Source organism: Podarcis pityusensis (assembly GCF_964106645.2).
Source record: "Podarcis pityusensis genome assembly, chromosome: 1".
Taxonomy (NCBI): domain Eukaryota; kingdom Metazoa; phylum Chordata; class Lepidosauria; order Squamata; family Lacertidae; genus Podarcis; species Podarcis pityusensis.
The window spans coordinates 59120781-59135479 of record NC_138028.1 but is presented as its reverse complement, the minus strand read 5'-3'; the positions used below and the strand labels follow the sequence as shown (position 1 = coordinate 59135479).

At 44.0% G+C, this 14699-nt stretch overlaps 1 protein-coding gene across 1 annotated transcript; it reads right to left on the bottom strand.

Moving 5' to 3' along the window:
• Window positions 1-834: 834 nt before the first annotated feature.
• On the bottom strand, window positions 835-10404 carry FGF19 (fibroblast growth factor 19). The gene is made up of 3 exons (XM_080984238.1): window positions 9385-10404; window positions 8824-8927; window positions 835-2281 (listed from the first exon to the last, which is right to left on the bottom strand). The coding sequence occupies exons 1-3, from the start codon at window positions 9617-9619 to the stop codon at window positions 1955-1957; spliced, it is 666 nt and encodes a 221-aa protein (XP_080840364.1). The 5' UTR covers window positions 9620-10404; the 3' UTR covers window positions 835-1954.
• Between the last annotated feature and the right edge of the window lie 4295 nt (window positions 10405-14699).

Here is a 14699-nt window from a genome sequence, read left to right as displayed (position 1 = left end):
CAACTGAACTTTTCGTTCTAATTGGTTTTTATTAAAAATGTTACATGCTCAAGCTACAGATTTTACACTCACAAACATTTTTACAGTTCATTTCTGCTCACCCTTATAAAAATTACAAAGGTTTGCTACCTTTGGCCCAGACTGTTTTTTGTTTTAAAAAAAGACACTGTTGGAGTACATAAATAGAAATTTAAGTATAAATATGGTAACAAAATAAATGGATGTATGTGTTTAATAAATTAATCATAAATATTGTGTTGACAAGGAAGTGCTACATCAGGAAAATAATTATTTACAGAGCCATTCTACTATATACATACAAAACCCTTTGGGAAAGAATGTTATCCCATAGTAAGCTAGTTATTCACTAGAGGAAAATCTAACGGTAGTAAAAACTGTTATTTATTAAAAAATAATAATCCATGAAATAATACTCACAATTATATTTTTAAAAAATTCCATCATGTTAGTCTATAGAGATTTAAAATAACTGAATTATACCCAAAGCATCTTTTACAAGTCATAGGTGGGATTTATCCATTAGGTCAAGGTGTGGAACCTCAGGCTCAGGATTTGGCCCTCCGTGCCCCTCAGTCTGGCCCTTGCCACTCTCCTTAGGCCACGCCTTCTCTCCCTTGGGCACATCTCTCACAGAACTTGCTTCACCCACTGAGTGTTCTTGTCTGGTTGGAATGTGAGCTATGATGATATCTGCGTGCCTGATCATCACAAATCCTTAGTACTAACCTTCTAATCAAATTCAGCCAGCCAGCAGATAGATGATACAAAAAAGTAACCTATCAGGGTTTGGTTTGGTTTTTTGCTGAAGTAGCATGAAAGTATTTTAGTTACATAAAATTCTGGGTCAGGCAAAATCAGCCTCTGGTTATAGAATTGGTTACCTGTTCAATTGTTTTTACTCCAGAGATTGCAGCCTTATCATACTTTTGCTCTTTCAACCCTGTGTAACCTGAAGGTTGGCATACTCTTTTGGCAACCATCATTCAGGTACTCTGAACTTCAGTTCCCTAAACATTCAAAGGGGCAGCACAGCAAAGAGGATGCTAGTTTCACCCCATTACCATTCTGGTCACTCTACAAGTTAGAAGGCAAATGTCCAAAGTGGGGAGCCTCAATTACTGATGGAGAACACCCACTGTGTGCTTGAGAACCCTGGAAAACCACGGTTCTAAAATGGGGGGGGGAGAGCCTCCATGAGCTCAGCAGACTCCCCACCAGATTCATGGATGGTAACTGGAATGGTGTCAGGGGGCAAAGCTAGCATGCATAGTGTTCCTGTATGTTTAGTCAACTCCATAGTAGAAAACCTGTAAAGGCTTGCTAGAACACAACTGCTTGTTAGTTTCATTCATCCCATTCCCTGTGGTTCATGTTACCTCCTGTAGGGATCAAACATCCAAGGACAGAAATTGCATTTCAATAGCTAATCTTCTGAAAACCAGTAGCAGAGGTTTGTGAAAAGATTGTATGTCAAGTGTTGTCAGTGGTTACTTGTTTAGCTTCCTTTAACTGGCTGCTCCTCTTTAATTTCTGACACTGATGTGTTTAAGGGTCTTGAAGAGAAGGACTTATCCCTCTTTGCATGAATTGCATTTGTTACATCTGTCATCAGGCCTCAGAGGTAAAGGAAGGAAGGAAGCAGTAAAGCAAAATATTCACGATCTTATCCCTCCAAGCATCCTCCAAGGCAGAAGAAATACCTGCACGCTATGCATTTTTGTCATTCCTGAATTAAATGGCATATTTTCTACGAAAGCTTTCTAAATACCGTGCCTGTGTGTCTGTAGTCTTCATGGTATTCGCATTGCCGTTTGACAAGAAAGGGTAGCGCCACATCTGAATGTAGCCATGTGTGAAATATCACTGCTAGAAATAATATCCTGCTGGCAATGCTTTTTCTATGGAGCACAACTCACGTAAGGATCACTTGTTCTCATTTCCCAAAACTAAGGCTTTTCACGGATACATCTGAGGTGATGCCGAAGGGATCCATGCTGTCAGTCTCAAGAGGGGGACTGAAAACTCCGGATTGCAAATGCTGCCCAGTGTCGCCGTAATCTCCAAAATCGGTTGACTCCACTGGCACAGTGTTGATCATTGGCAAGAAATGAGACAGTGGAAAGTCTTTCCCTTTATTTTGTTGCCTTTGCCTGGCAGTACTTAAGGACACCAAGACTCCATATTTCTTGGACTTGTAGATGTTGTAGCCATCTGGGCGCATCTCCTCTTCAAAGGAGCAATCCTCTGTAGAATAACTGAGCTGAGAGGAAGTGAAAAATATTACACATTGGCTTTATACATTTTTTGCACTCTTAAATGGCATATGATGCAACAGTGTTTAGCCAAATCACCTGTCTTATGGAATAATCTATTCAGTGTGCTCTACCTTTGAAGGTGACTCGGAAACTACAACTAATCCAGAATGCGGCAGCTAGACTGGTGACTGGGGGCGGCCGCCGAGACCACATAACACCAGTTTTGAAAGACCTATATTGGCTCCCAGTATGTTTCCGAGCACAATTCAGAGTGTTGGTGTTAACCTTTAAAGCCCTAAATGACCTCGGCCCAGTATACCTGAGGGAGCGTCTCCACCTCCATTGTTCTGCCCGGACACTGAGGTCCAGCGCCGAGGGCCTTCTGGTGGTTCCCTCATTGTGAGAAATGAGGTTACAGGGAACCAGGCAGAGGGCCTTCTCAGTAGTGGCGCCCGCCCTGTGGAACACCCTCCCTTCAGATGTCAAAGAGATAAACAACTACCTAACATTTAGAAGACAACTGAAGGCAGCCCTGTTCAGGGAAGTTTTTAATGTGTGACACTTTAATATATTTTAAATCTTTGTTGGAAGCCGCCCAGAGTGGCTGGGGAAACCCAGCCAGATGGGCGGGGTACAAATAATAAATTATTATTATTATTATTATTATTATTATTATTAATTGGGAACCATTCTTCCATAGAGCTAAATTTGATACAGACCAGTGCAGGAAGATACAAGGAGTCATTTATAACCCAAACATGGAGAATGGAAGTGCTCCGTGGAGTTATGAATAGGTGTGGTTCTGCTTTTATAGATTTATGCAGTAAGATTCAATTTGATTTCTCTTACTCTGCTAACTGGTTGTAAAGCAAGAACTGTTTTGAAGCCACAGTGGCCCATCACAGCAACCCACAGTTCCTAGCTGAGAAGGCTTGTTTTCACTATGTAAATATAGCAAAAGCATTGCAGCTCAATGTGCACTTGAACCAAAGTTTACTGGAGTTCATGAGACACCCCAGGCTACCAGAAGCTAAAGGCAAATAACAGGGGAAAGGTTCACGGTAAAACAGATTGCTGCATAGTTAAAGCAATTGCCATACATGTCTTGATTCTGATGAGGTTGCTGAACAGGCTGCCATTGCCAAGTCCTGACTGGACAACCTAAGTTGTTTTCAACCTATCCCAACTATGCCCTCTCAAGTTCGTGGTGTTAGACTCTAGGGAGATTTCTGTGGAAGGTGTCCTCTCCCATTTACCAGAACCTGATTTGCCTCCTTATATACTAGGGCAATGAAGCAATAGAGTTGACAACTAGAACACAAATGGAGAAAGATCTAACATGGGTTCGCCAAACACAGACTAAACACTATTTTGAGACCGTCTCCATGATGATGGCGACAGCAGAGCACTTTCATCTCCATCACCATTGCATCAGCACAGCACTATCCAGACAACATTTTTCAGGGTGCCCCTTCCAGGATTATGTGAGAGAACCATTGATATTTTAAAATATAAAATTTAAATGATAAGCATTTTTAAACAGTGTGCAATGTGGCCAGCATTTAAAAATTAGACATGAACCATGTTTAGTAAGCTAACTTAATTGAAAAAATCCCTTTGACTTTGACAAAATGAGGATTTGTATTTTATAATGTCACAGAGTAAGAATTGGCCATGTAGTGTTAACATATATTCTGAGTATTGGAACCAAAAATGTGCCAGCTAACACAGAAAGACTAGCCCATAATAGAACAAAAACAAACAAAAAACAAAATAGGATGGTGATTTTAGTCTGTTCCAGGTTCTCTTTGTCACTGCTGTTTTTCTGGTACTATTCTGGTTCGGTCATTAGAGGTGACTGAACTCTCTGTCAACTCAGAAGTATTGCTGATTGCGTCTGGGGCTTCGGTGATAAGAGAAATGGTGTTCGTGCATAAACTCTTTACCTGCCAAGTCCCTATGTCATACTTTCCCCCCTACACGTGTAACATATTATGCTGACAATCATCATTAAGAAGTAGAAGAGGTTAGAGCAGAATTCTCTTAATGACTAAATAGGCTTAAAGTGCAGCACTTCAGATGTGGATTGGGCTATCAGGCATGTGGAAAAACATGTTTTTGGTTTTTGTCTAGATTAGGGAAACATCTTGAGATGTGAGGCTGCTGCCATGCAAGTCACTTAACTGCCTTTAACTGTTGAGTTATTTCATTAATTTTCACACAGTCACAATGCAGAACAAAATTCAGTATGGCAATAACAGTATGACTTGCAAGGCAGTCCTCAGGCATGTTTACACAGAAATGAATTCTAAAGTGTTCAGAGGGGCTTATTTTCAAGTGTAGCCTTACTTTTTGTAATGTGAATGATACAGATCTATACAGAAACTATACAGTAGTACCTCAGTTTTCGAATGTCTCCGTTGACGAACATTCGGTTTTTGAATGCCATAAACCTGGAAGTAAATGCTTCCGTTTTCGAATGCACCTCAGAAGTCGAATGGCTTCCGCTGAGGTACCACTGTATTTTTCTCAATTCTCTCTATTAAATTTGCAGGCCGTCCTTTGCACCTCAGTTTTCAGATGTTTTGGAACTCAAACGGTCTTCCGGAATGGATTACATTTGAAAACTGAGGTACCACTGTAGTTTAAAAAGTAATGTTAATTCTTAACCGAGAGGCAGTTTACAACAGGTTCTGTCACTATTTACAGACAGAAGCTTGAATGAGACCAAACTTAAAACCCATTGTTTATATCTATGTTTACTGTTGAAAAATAATGTTGGGGCATGTAAGATATGCACGTTAGAGAGTTATGAATGGGGAAGGAGATACTAGTGTATCCCAAGGTCCCTGTATCCCAAGGTACAGCACTTTGAAAGCATGCTAACCTGATTGGACTAGATAGCACTTGTGGTCCCTTCCAACTCTACAATTTGTTGATTAGCTAAGCTCAAGTGAAAATAGCTGCACTGTTCAATATGCATTCACATTTCAATGCACTGATTTCAATAGGGCGCAACCATCTATAAGTGTGATTTGAGCTGTTGTGCTGGTAAGCAGTTATATGATTATTGGACTGGAAAGGGACCTTGGGGTCATCCAATCCAGCCCTCCTCAGTGCAGGATCTGTAACTGCAGGATGCAATGGCAACACCCATGACCAATGACTCTTTCGTCTCTGCTTAATACCCTCCAGTGAAGAAAAGACCACCACTCCCCGAGGCAGCCTGTTTTGCTGTCTTAACGTCTCAGGCCATTAGGAAGTCTCTCCTAACGTGTAGCAGAAATCTGCTTCCTTGCAATTTCCACCCATTATTTTTAATCCTTCCCTCTTGAGCAACAGAAAACAAGTCTGCTCCATTGTCTGACACCACTTCAGATATTTGAAGAGAGCTCTCATATCTCCCCTTAATAGTCTCTTCTCCAGGCTAAACATACACAGCACTTTCATGCCTTACTCATGGGACTTGATGTCCAGACCCCTCACTATCCTGGTTAGATTACTCTGATTGACCTACTTAAAACTGACTCAACATCAATAAAACCGCAGCAATCCACCTCACAACAAATCTGGTTTCCTACAGAGCAGAGTGCTATATAGTCTTAAATTAGTCTCCTTATGAAGTTAACTAAATAAGAATGACACATATCAGACTTTGAGACCTGATGCTAGATATCTAGGGTGATCTTTCAGCAGCATCTCAGTTCTTAGATATACAAGGGTAGGAAAGAATACATTATCCTCCAAGTAGGTTATGTAGAGGACTCGGGTGGTGCTGTGGGTTAAACCACAGAGCCTAGGACTTGCCGATCGGAAGGTTGGCGGTTCGAATCACCGCGACGGGGTGAACTCTCGTTGCTCAGTCCCTGCTCCTGCCAACCTAGCAGTTCGAAGGCATGTCATGTGCAAGTAGATAAATAGGGACCGCTCTGGCGGGAAGGTAAACGGCGTTTCTATGTGCTGCTCTGGTTCGCCAGAAGCGGCTTAGTCATGCTGGCCACATGACCCAGAAGCTGTCTGTGGACAAACGCCGGCTCCCTCGGCCTATGGAGCGAGATGAGCGCGCAACCCCAGAATCGGTCACGACTGGACCTAATGGTCAGGGTTCCCTTTACCTTTACCTTTCGGTTATGTAGACTTTTCAAACCGAATGGGGATTAGAGCTCTGTGGACCTTAGTGATATAGGCTGCAATTCAAGCCTGTCCTCTCCTGGTGGCGGCACTGAGCAGTCACCCTATCCGCAGCCCTGCTGCACACAGTAGCAGAGGCAGAAGCATTTGGGACAGGAAGATCACTGTGCCAGCTTGAAGTTGCTCATGCAGCAACGTGGCCCAATGCCATCATGCTACAGCGGTGAGACTGGCTTAGGGTTCAATGAATCATGGGGTGGCTCAGCCCTGCTTGAAGGAATCCCCTCCCCCAGTGGCACTCCTGCCCACACGCCTGGTAGAAGGCTGACTTAGACAGGAGAGCTCAGAGGAGGCACATTTACGCTGCTGCCACCCAGCGCAAGAGGGGGTTGGATTGCTCTGGTAATCTGTTATTCTGGGCACATACACACCTGGGAATAAGCCCCATGGGGATTTTCTTCTGAGAAAACATGCCCAGGATTGTTAGAGACATTAAAACGAAAGGTACCACAATTGATCTTTGGAAATCCAGGATTCAATCCTGCACCTATTTCCCTGTATGCCTCATTGAACTCAGTGGGACTTACTTTGGGCTAGACGTGTGTAGCTTTTGGGGTGCACTCTGTGCTCCACTGAAGGCCATGGCAGGACTGCAACTTCTGTCCTTAGCTCATGCCCTGATCTAAACACGGAAACGCTGTGTATCAGCTGAATGAAAATGGGTTGCGTAGAAGAGCTTAAGAATGCCCCGTTACAAATGTAGCAGAGAGCCTGTAGATCTGGTGGAGGCAAATCAGGCAGCCCCCCGCCCATCTCAGCCAGCCCCCCTTTGCCTGCCTTTGTACTTTGAACTGGTCCAGAGGGCGACCTTGGCTTTCGGCTTCTCCTCCTTAGTCGCTATGTTGCCCTTTGATGACTTGGCAGGGAAGAGGATGAGGACAAACCTAGAATTAGTTCTACCTGGCATTAGCTCTGCATCTGCCTACCATCAGTCTCCCTGCCTTCTGCCCAACAAGTCTCTGTGGGCATTGCATCAGCTACCACTCTGTAGACCAGCTTTTCCCCAACCTGATGCCTCTCCAGATGTTTTGGAATAGCTGTGCTGGCTGGGGCAGGTGGAAGTTGTAGTCCAAAGTGTCTGGAAGTCACCAGGCTGGGGGAAGACAGCTGCAGACAAACTTTTGAGTCCATCACAGATTCCCTCAACGTCAGTTAAGAAAGCAACAAAAGGTGCCGATTTCCTTCACCAATAGCTAGATTTCTACAAAACCACACCTAGATTTCGGGAGCTGGGGGTGGGAAGGAATGCATTTGCTCTTAAAAGGGGCACTCTTTGGCAGATTATCTGCAGAATGACCTGAAGAGCAAGAAGATTTTGTGCTAATTTAGTAATTCCATGCAATAAATATTTGGCATATATCCCAGCCCAATTGGAGAAATTTAAGTCCCATAAAATTCACTGGAATTTATAAGTCCTTAACTTTGACCAAATCATGCCAAGCTATTTCACACCAAGATTCAATAATGCCTTTCCTAGCTTTGAACATTGGGAGTCATGTGTTGGTGCAAAAAGTTACACCTTCACATGCATGATCCTAATCAAAAACAGGATAAAAAGAGTAAGAAATTGGAGCTGGAACAAATGTTATGTAAGAAAGATCTCAGGGTACAAACACCTTCCGTAATGTTATGGGTGTGATGTGCTGGTTGTATTTTGACATGGGAAGCCCTGCTCAAATCCCTGTTTAGTCGGGCAGGCTTACTGGGTGGCCTTGGGTACATCGTTATCTCTCAGCCGCACCTACCTTAAGGGTTGCTGTGAGGACAGAATGAGATAAAGATCAACCATCCAGCCTGGAGCCCCTTTAAATAGTTCAGAAAAGAAATCTAAACAAATCGTAAATCTTAGTAGTCAAAATTCTGGAATGCTGCTGGTTCTGCCACTATTCATAGAGGAAAAAAATACACAGAGTAAGTGCAAAGAAGAAGCTATTCCTCCATTTCCTCTTTTGTTCAGTTCAAAGTTATTTGTTATTACCTTAATGGTTATTTTATTACTCTTCCCTTTGCCTGAACCTTACCACCAGCAAGACTGGAGTTCCCAAATTACCTCGTGATTGGATTTTTAAAATTCTTTCTGTTGTCTAATCACAGAGCCCAGAGCGTTGTTAATAATAATAATAATAATAATAATAATAGGCTTCATTTTAAACCCGTTTAAGATCGTGGCGCGACGTGTTTAGACTGCTTTGTTGTGTGGGAGTAAAATAAATTTGGCCAGGCTGCTATTGTTTTGTCTGGCCCGGCACTGGATACAAATCGCCAGGAGCCGTTGTGGGGGCGCATGCATGCAAAACCCTCCCCCCCCCGGGGCTCTCGGCATGCCTAGATCGAGGGGGCCCCCGCCGCAACTTACAAGCCCGCGCAGCCTCCCCTCCGCTTCCATGCAGAGGTAGCGAGAGCTTTCCACGCCCTTGATCGCCACTGTACGAACGGACACGGCTCGGATCTCCAGCAAACCTGCACAGCGAAACAAAACGCAGCGTTAGTACGCGGTGAGGTGGAGACGGGAAAGTTGGCTCTGCGGGAAACAATCTCTCCCTCTCCCTCTCTAGCGCGCGCAGCTTCGCAGGACCGTCGGTTTTTTAGATCCCTGTCCCAACTGCACTCACCTACACCCCCCATACACGTCAAGGACCCGCATATTGGCATAGCCGGGATTTATTGGGGGGGGGGGGCAGGACGCCCACCTGTCACCATCCGCTGTCCGGCTCCGTCTAGCAGATTCGGAATGAAATATCTCAATAGCAATTGTTTTAAATTATTTTCTTTTGTCCCCAAGTGGTCAGAAAAATGTGTCAAAATCTTTCTACATTTAGGTAAGTATTTATTTAGCGGAGTCAACTGCCCCCCCCCCCGCCCATGGCTCAGGAACCGAAGAAGATTGCGCGGCGCTTTGGAGAGCCCGGTTACTTACTATGTAGATTCTGGGCGCTGGCGCCGTCCACTCGGCCGTCGCTGTTGATCCTCAAGAAGTAGCTGAACGAGCTGTGTCTGCCGGCGGTGTAGAGGTGCCTCAATCTTATGGCCTCTCCCCAGCCATAGTTGACATGTGGTCCAGCATCGGTGAGGGGCAGGGACCGGGCGAGCGTGACCAAGCAAAGCCCCACCAGAGCCAGGAGCGCGCCAGCTTTGCGCAAAGTCGGCCACATCTTCCGCCGAGGAGAGGAGTTCCACCGCAGCGCAAACACAGGCAGAGGCGCAAAGGTTCCCGCGCAGAAGAAGACCGAGGTGGCCAAAAAAGACAGGGCGGGGTGGTGGAGAAGCTCAGGGCTTTGGGAGCGACTTGCTTCAGGAGCGATTGCAGGAGAGGCAAAGCCAATCCGCGGCCTTTTATAGGTCTCCTTATCAGCCCAATCGATAAGGCTAATTCCAATATAGACACTGCTCCATCGCAGGACTAGGGCCAATACCCGCCCCGCTGGATCGATAAGGATTACATCACAAGCCCCGGGACACCCCTTCGGGTTGCATTTCTCCGGCGCGCTTTATTTTATTGCCAAAGCAATTCGCTGACCGCTCTTCCAGCGTGACTTTAAAAAACGCGCACGACGAGCAAAGTTTTCGGAAGACTAGCGAGCGTGCTTCCAAAACTAGGATCAGAGGGAGGAGAAATGTGTGCGTGGTGCGCGGGAAGCGAGAAAGAAAACCGTGAAAAGCCGAGTGCACCAGGAGGCGCGAAGAATAGGAAGAGCGAGGAAATCAATGGAGAAATGGAAGTGAGAGGGGAGATCAAAGGCAGCAGAATTCACCCGAGACGTTCCAAATTCTTTCCGGGAGGAGGGTTTGGGTGGGGGGCGTTGACCCTCCCTCCCCCTCAATCTGTTCGCTTTCCCCAAAACATATTCCCACGACCCACTCCTTGCAAAAATGCAAGCAATTTCATATGTGTTGAGAAAGGGTAGCTTTGAATTTCGCCCCTTTTATTGACGAGAACCCCAGCGCTTTTTAAAAAATGCCCCTTCCCCGTGCTGCTAAGGCAACAGCAGATCATCCTTTCGCCATTGGCATCTCTGGAAGTGGCGTGAGCGAGGCTGGCCCGGTCGCTCATTGTATCCCGCCAGAGACCACAGAGCTTGAAAAAAGGCCGGCTGGAGAAAGTCTAAATCTCAAAGGAATTTACTAATGACCCGGAAAATCGCCCACTTAGGGGGCGGGGAGGTTGCCTCGCCTTTGTTCCACAAGGTGGCCAGAAGCGCGTTGGCTGATGCAACGCCTCCCAAGATTGCAAAGCAAGGGAATCCCTGCATTCAGCCTGGCCCCCTCCTCATCTCCGTGCCTCTTCTCAGGGTGAAGGAAAAAGCAAGCAGCACGTATTTGTATAGATGTCTAACCTCCTTCCTTCCTTTTCTTCCTTTCTTTATTGCATTCATATCCCACCTTTCCTCAAAGGACCCCTCTCCTTCTCCCAATTTACAACAACCCTATGTGGTAGGCTAGGCCCAAATAGTGACGGGCCCAAAGTCACTGTCAGTGAGAATCGTGGCTGAGGAGAGACTTGAACTGTGGCCCTCCAGGTCCAACGCTACCCTGCTTTAAAGAAATCTTTTCATTAATATGCTTTTTATTAATATACTGTAAATCATAGCATAACACTGTGGTGTTATCTCTCTGTCTAGTTTATATTGTTATTAATATTATTTTTATGTATAATCCCTCCCTGTGGAACGCCCTCCCACCAGATGTCAAAGAGAAGAACAACTACCAGACTTTTAGAAGACATCTGAAGGCAGCCCTGTTTAGGGAAGCTTTTAATGTTTGATGTATTACAGCATTTTAATATTTTGTTGGAAGCTGCCCAGAGTGGCTGGGGAAGCCCAGCCAGATGGGCGGGGTATAAATAATAAATTGTTGTTGTTGTTGTTGTTGTATTTATCTTAAAGCATTTCCAAACTGCTTAATAATCTCTAAATAATAATAAATAATCTCTTTAAAAATCTCTAAACTGTATACAAAAAAATACAGCATTAAAGACTTTTTAAAAAAAGTTTCATAAAATAGAGTTTCAACATAAAAACCAGCAAAACAGTATTCTAAAAATGATAAAACTGGGAATTCAGTAATAAATCAGTTAACAAGTTAGTAGTGTAAATGAAAGCAATCAGAGAGTCTCACGGCACCTTAAAAGATGAACACATTGTTTTCATGGGCTCAAGCCCGCTTCATGGGATATAGGTGGAGTGCAATTGTAGTTGGCAGGTAAATTAATAAAGGAGAAAATGGGAAGGTGGGAGCTGGAAGGTAATGAGATGCAATTTTGCAGTCAGTGTGATAATGATCTGACAAAGTGGGTTTGAGTATGTGGAAAGCATATGCCATTATAAATTTGTTAGTCTTGAAGGTACCACAAGAGGTACCACAATTATTTTTTTGCCATTGACTAGCACACTCTGGATGTACAGTGGTACCTCGGGTTACAGGCGCTTCAGGTTACAGACACTTCAGGTTACAGACTTCGCTAACCCAAAAATAGTACCTCGGGTTAAGAACTTTGCCTCAGGATGAGAACAGAAATCGCATGGTGGCAGCGCGGCAGCAGTGGGAGGCCCCATTAGCTAAGGTGGTACCTCAGGTTAAGAACAGTTTCATGTTAAGAATGGACCTCCAGAATGAAATAAGTTCTTAACCCGAGGTACCACAGTATATAGAATGTGTGCCTACATAAATGCATATGCATATGGTACAAGCATACACAGAGATGTGTGTGTAAAAGTTAGGTAAATGTCTGTTAGGTAAAAGTTACATACTAAACCTCTGGGTGGCACTCCAAGGCCAATAGGCAAGGACTTCTCAGACCATCTTTGGTTAACTTATTCCCAAAGTTCCTAGGCTGGACTGTCAAAACAGAAGTGGAAGCACTGATTAGCTTTGTCTTTTTCCTAGTTAGATTCCCTGCTCTTGGAGCCACACAGTTGTTGGGCTTCCAGGTATCATGGGCCCAACTCCCTTGTCCTGACAAAGGATAGTGCAGGTCCTTTACAAATGATGCACATTCAGGAGACTTTCTTCAAAGCCTCTAATGTCACCTTTCACTCAGTGCTAAAGCTCTTTACCTGGGAGTAAACCCCACGAGGAAGTCCATGGATTTCAGTTGGCCTGCTCTGAGGATGAATTCCTTGGATACAGCTCTCTGTTCACTAATGAGTTCTGTTGATTTCAGTGGGACTTACTTCCCTACAAATATGCTGCAATGACTGTCCTGGTCTTATAGTTTTCCTAAATAAAACTATGCTTGAAACATTGCAGTACTTGACTTTTACATATTTATATGCAAAAATGTCTATATCTCCAACATTAAGAACAGCATAATATCAACATCAGTCTCATAAAATGAGTACAAAATACATGAGTTCCGGGCAATTTTTTGAGCAAATTGTTTTGCTTTTTGCAATGATTGGAAGCCGTCAATAAATGTTTGAAGACGACCTGTAGAGCTACACCCTTACTGTTTTGTTTCTGTTTTTATTATGTATTTTGGTGCTGGTCTTTAAAGCCCTAAATGACGTTGGCCCAGTGTACCTGAAGGAGTGTCTTCACCCCCATCATTCTGCATGGACACTGAGGTCCAGCTCCAAGGATCTTCTTCTGGTTCCCTCACTGTGAGAAGCGAGATTACAGGGAACCAGGCAGAGGGCCTTCTTGGTAGTGGCTCCCTCCCTGTGGAACACCCTCCCTTCAGATGTCAAGGAAATAAACAACTATCTGACTTTTAGAAGACATCTGAAGGCAGCCCTGTATCAGGAGGTTTTTAATGTTTGATACTTTTATTATGTTTTTAGGTAAGTTGTAAGCTGCCCAGAGTGGCTGGGAAAACCCAGCCAGATGGGTGGGGCATAAATAATAAAATTGTTGTTGATGATTATGATGATGGTGATGATGATGCTGTGAACTGGCCTGAGATCTTTGTTGGAAGGATAGTATACAAATTTAATATATAAAATGAAATAATGCACTTGTGTGAGACCATATCCTGCTGAATTCAGTGGGGCTTATTTCTGAGTAAACACTGGGAAGTGTTCTGTACCTCTTACCCTTTAGAGATCCAATTCGTTAATTGTACAAGGGCTGCTTCTTAGTTACATTGCCTTTTACCTGCATGGCCTGCTTGCATAGGAAACAGTGTACATATAAGCACCTGGCGCAGTCACAAACAGTGTTGTGCAAGTCTTGGTTTCATTACTAAGACCAGGTGGATACATTAGAATACTTGTATCAAGATAGAATGCTTTCCTGCATTGGGGATTGAGCCCATTAATTTCCCCAAGAGAATTAATGGATCTGCATTTGAGGGAAATTGCAGATTAAGTGTTCCAAGGGGAGAACCAAGTGCTTAGAGAATGACAATACAGAGATTCTTTAGCTTTATAGGAAGGCTCTGAAATTAGATACATCTATGATGAATGGATTTATTTTGGGAATGGATTTATTTTGACTCAATATATGTTTGGTATTTAGGGACCCATCTGGCAGAGCCATGCTCAAATTCTGCAGCTAACCTTAATTCTTTGTTTGGCCACAAGATGGCACTTTAAGCCATAAGACTTCTCTCCCTCTCTCTGATTCTACAGAAAGCAGTGCCAGTTTTGAAAGTGCCCTGTAAGCTTATTGCGGCTGCCTTCTCAAATACTTGGCTTTATGTTTTGGGTAGCAGAAGCTGTGGACACTATCATTGCCTCTGCTTTAGGCAAGATAAAGTCCATTAAGACAGTTATGTTAGATCTGGTTCATTCACAAAGGGTCTGGTTCTCGGGGCATCGATTTCATTCACAAAAGTTTCCATTAATTGAAGTCAGGGGTGGGGAACCTGCAGTCCCCCAGATGCTGATGGGCCATTTATTAATTAAAACATATACACCTTTGAGCATAAACCCCCCTCAAAGTGGACTACAGGTCCCACCATCCCTGTCCAGAAAAAGCTGACCAGTGCAACTTGGGAGTCCCAGATAATGGGAGTTTATTAAAGGTGAAATAATGAATTTAGGCAGGAAGAGACTTAGGCAGGAAGAACCAGCTGCACAAATATAAGATGGGGGACCTGGATTGCCAACAGTACATGTGAAAAGGATCTAAGGGTCTTAGTTGACAACAAGCTTAACATATGTCTACAGTGTGATGCAGCAGCAAAAAAAGCTAATGCTATTCTAGGCTGCATTAACAGAAGTATAGTGTCTTGATCAAGGGAAGTAATAGTACCACTCTATTCTGCCTTGGTCAGACCTCACCTGGAATACT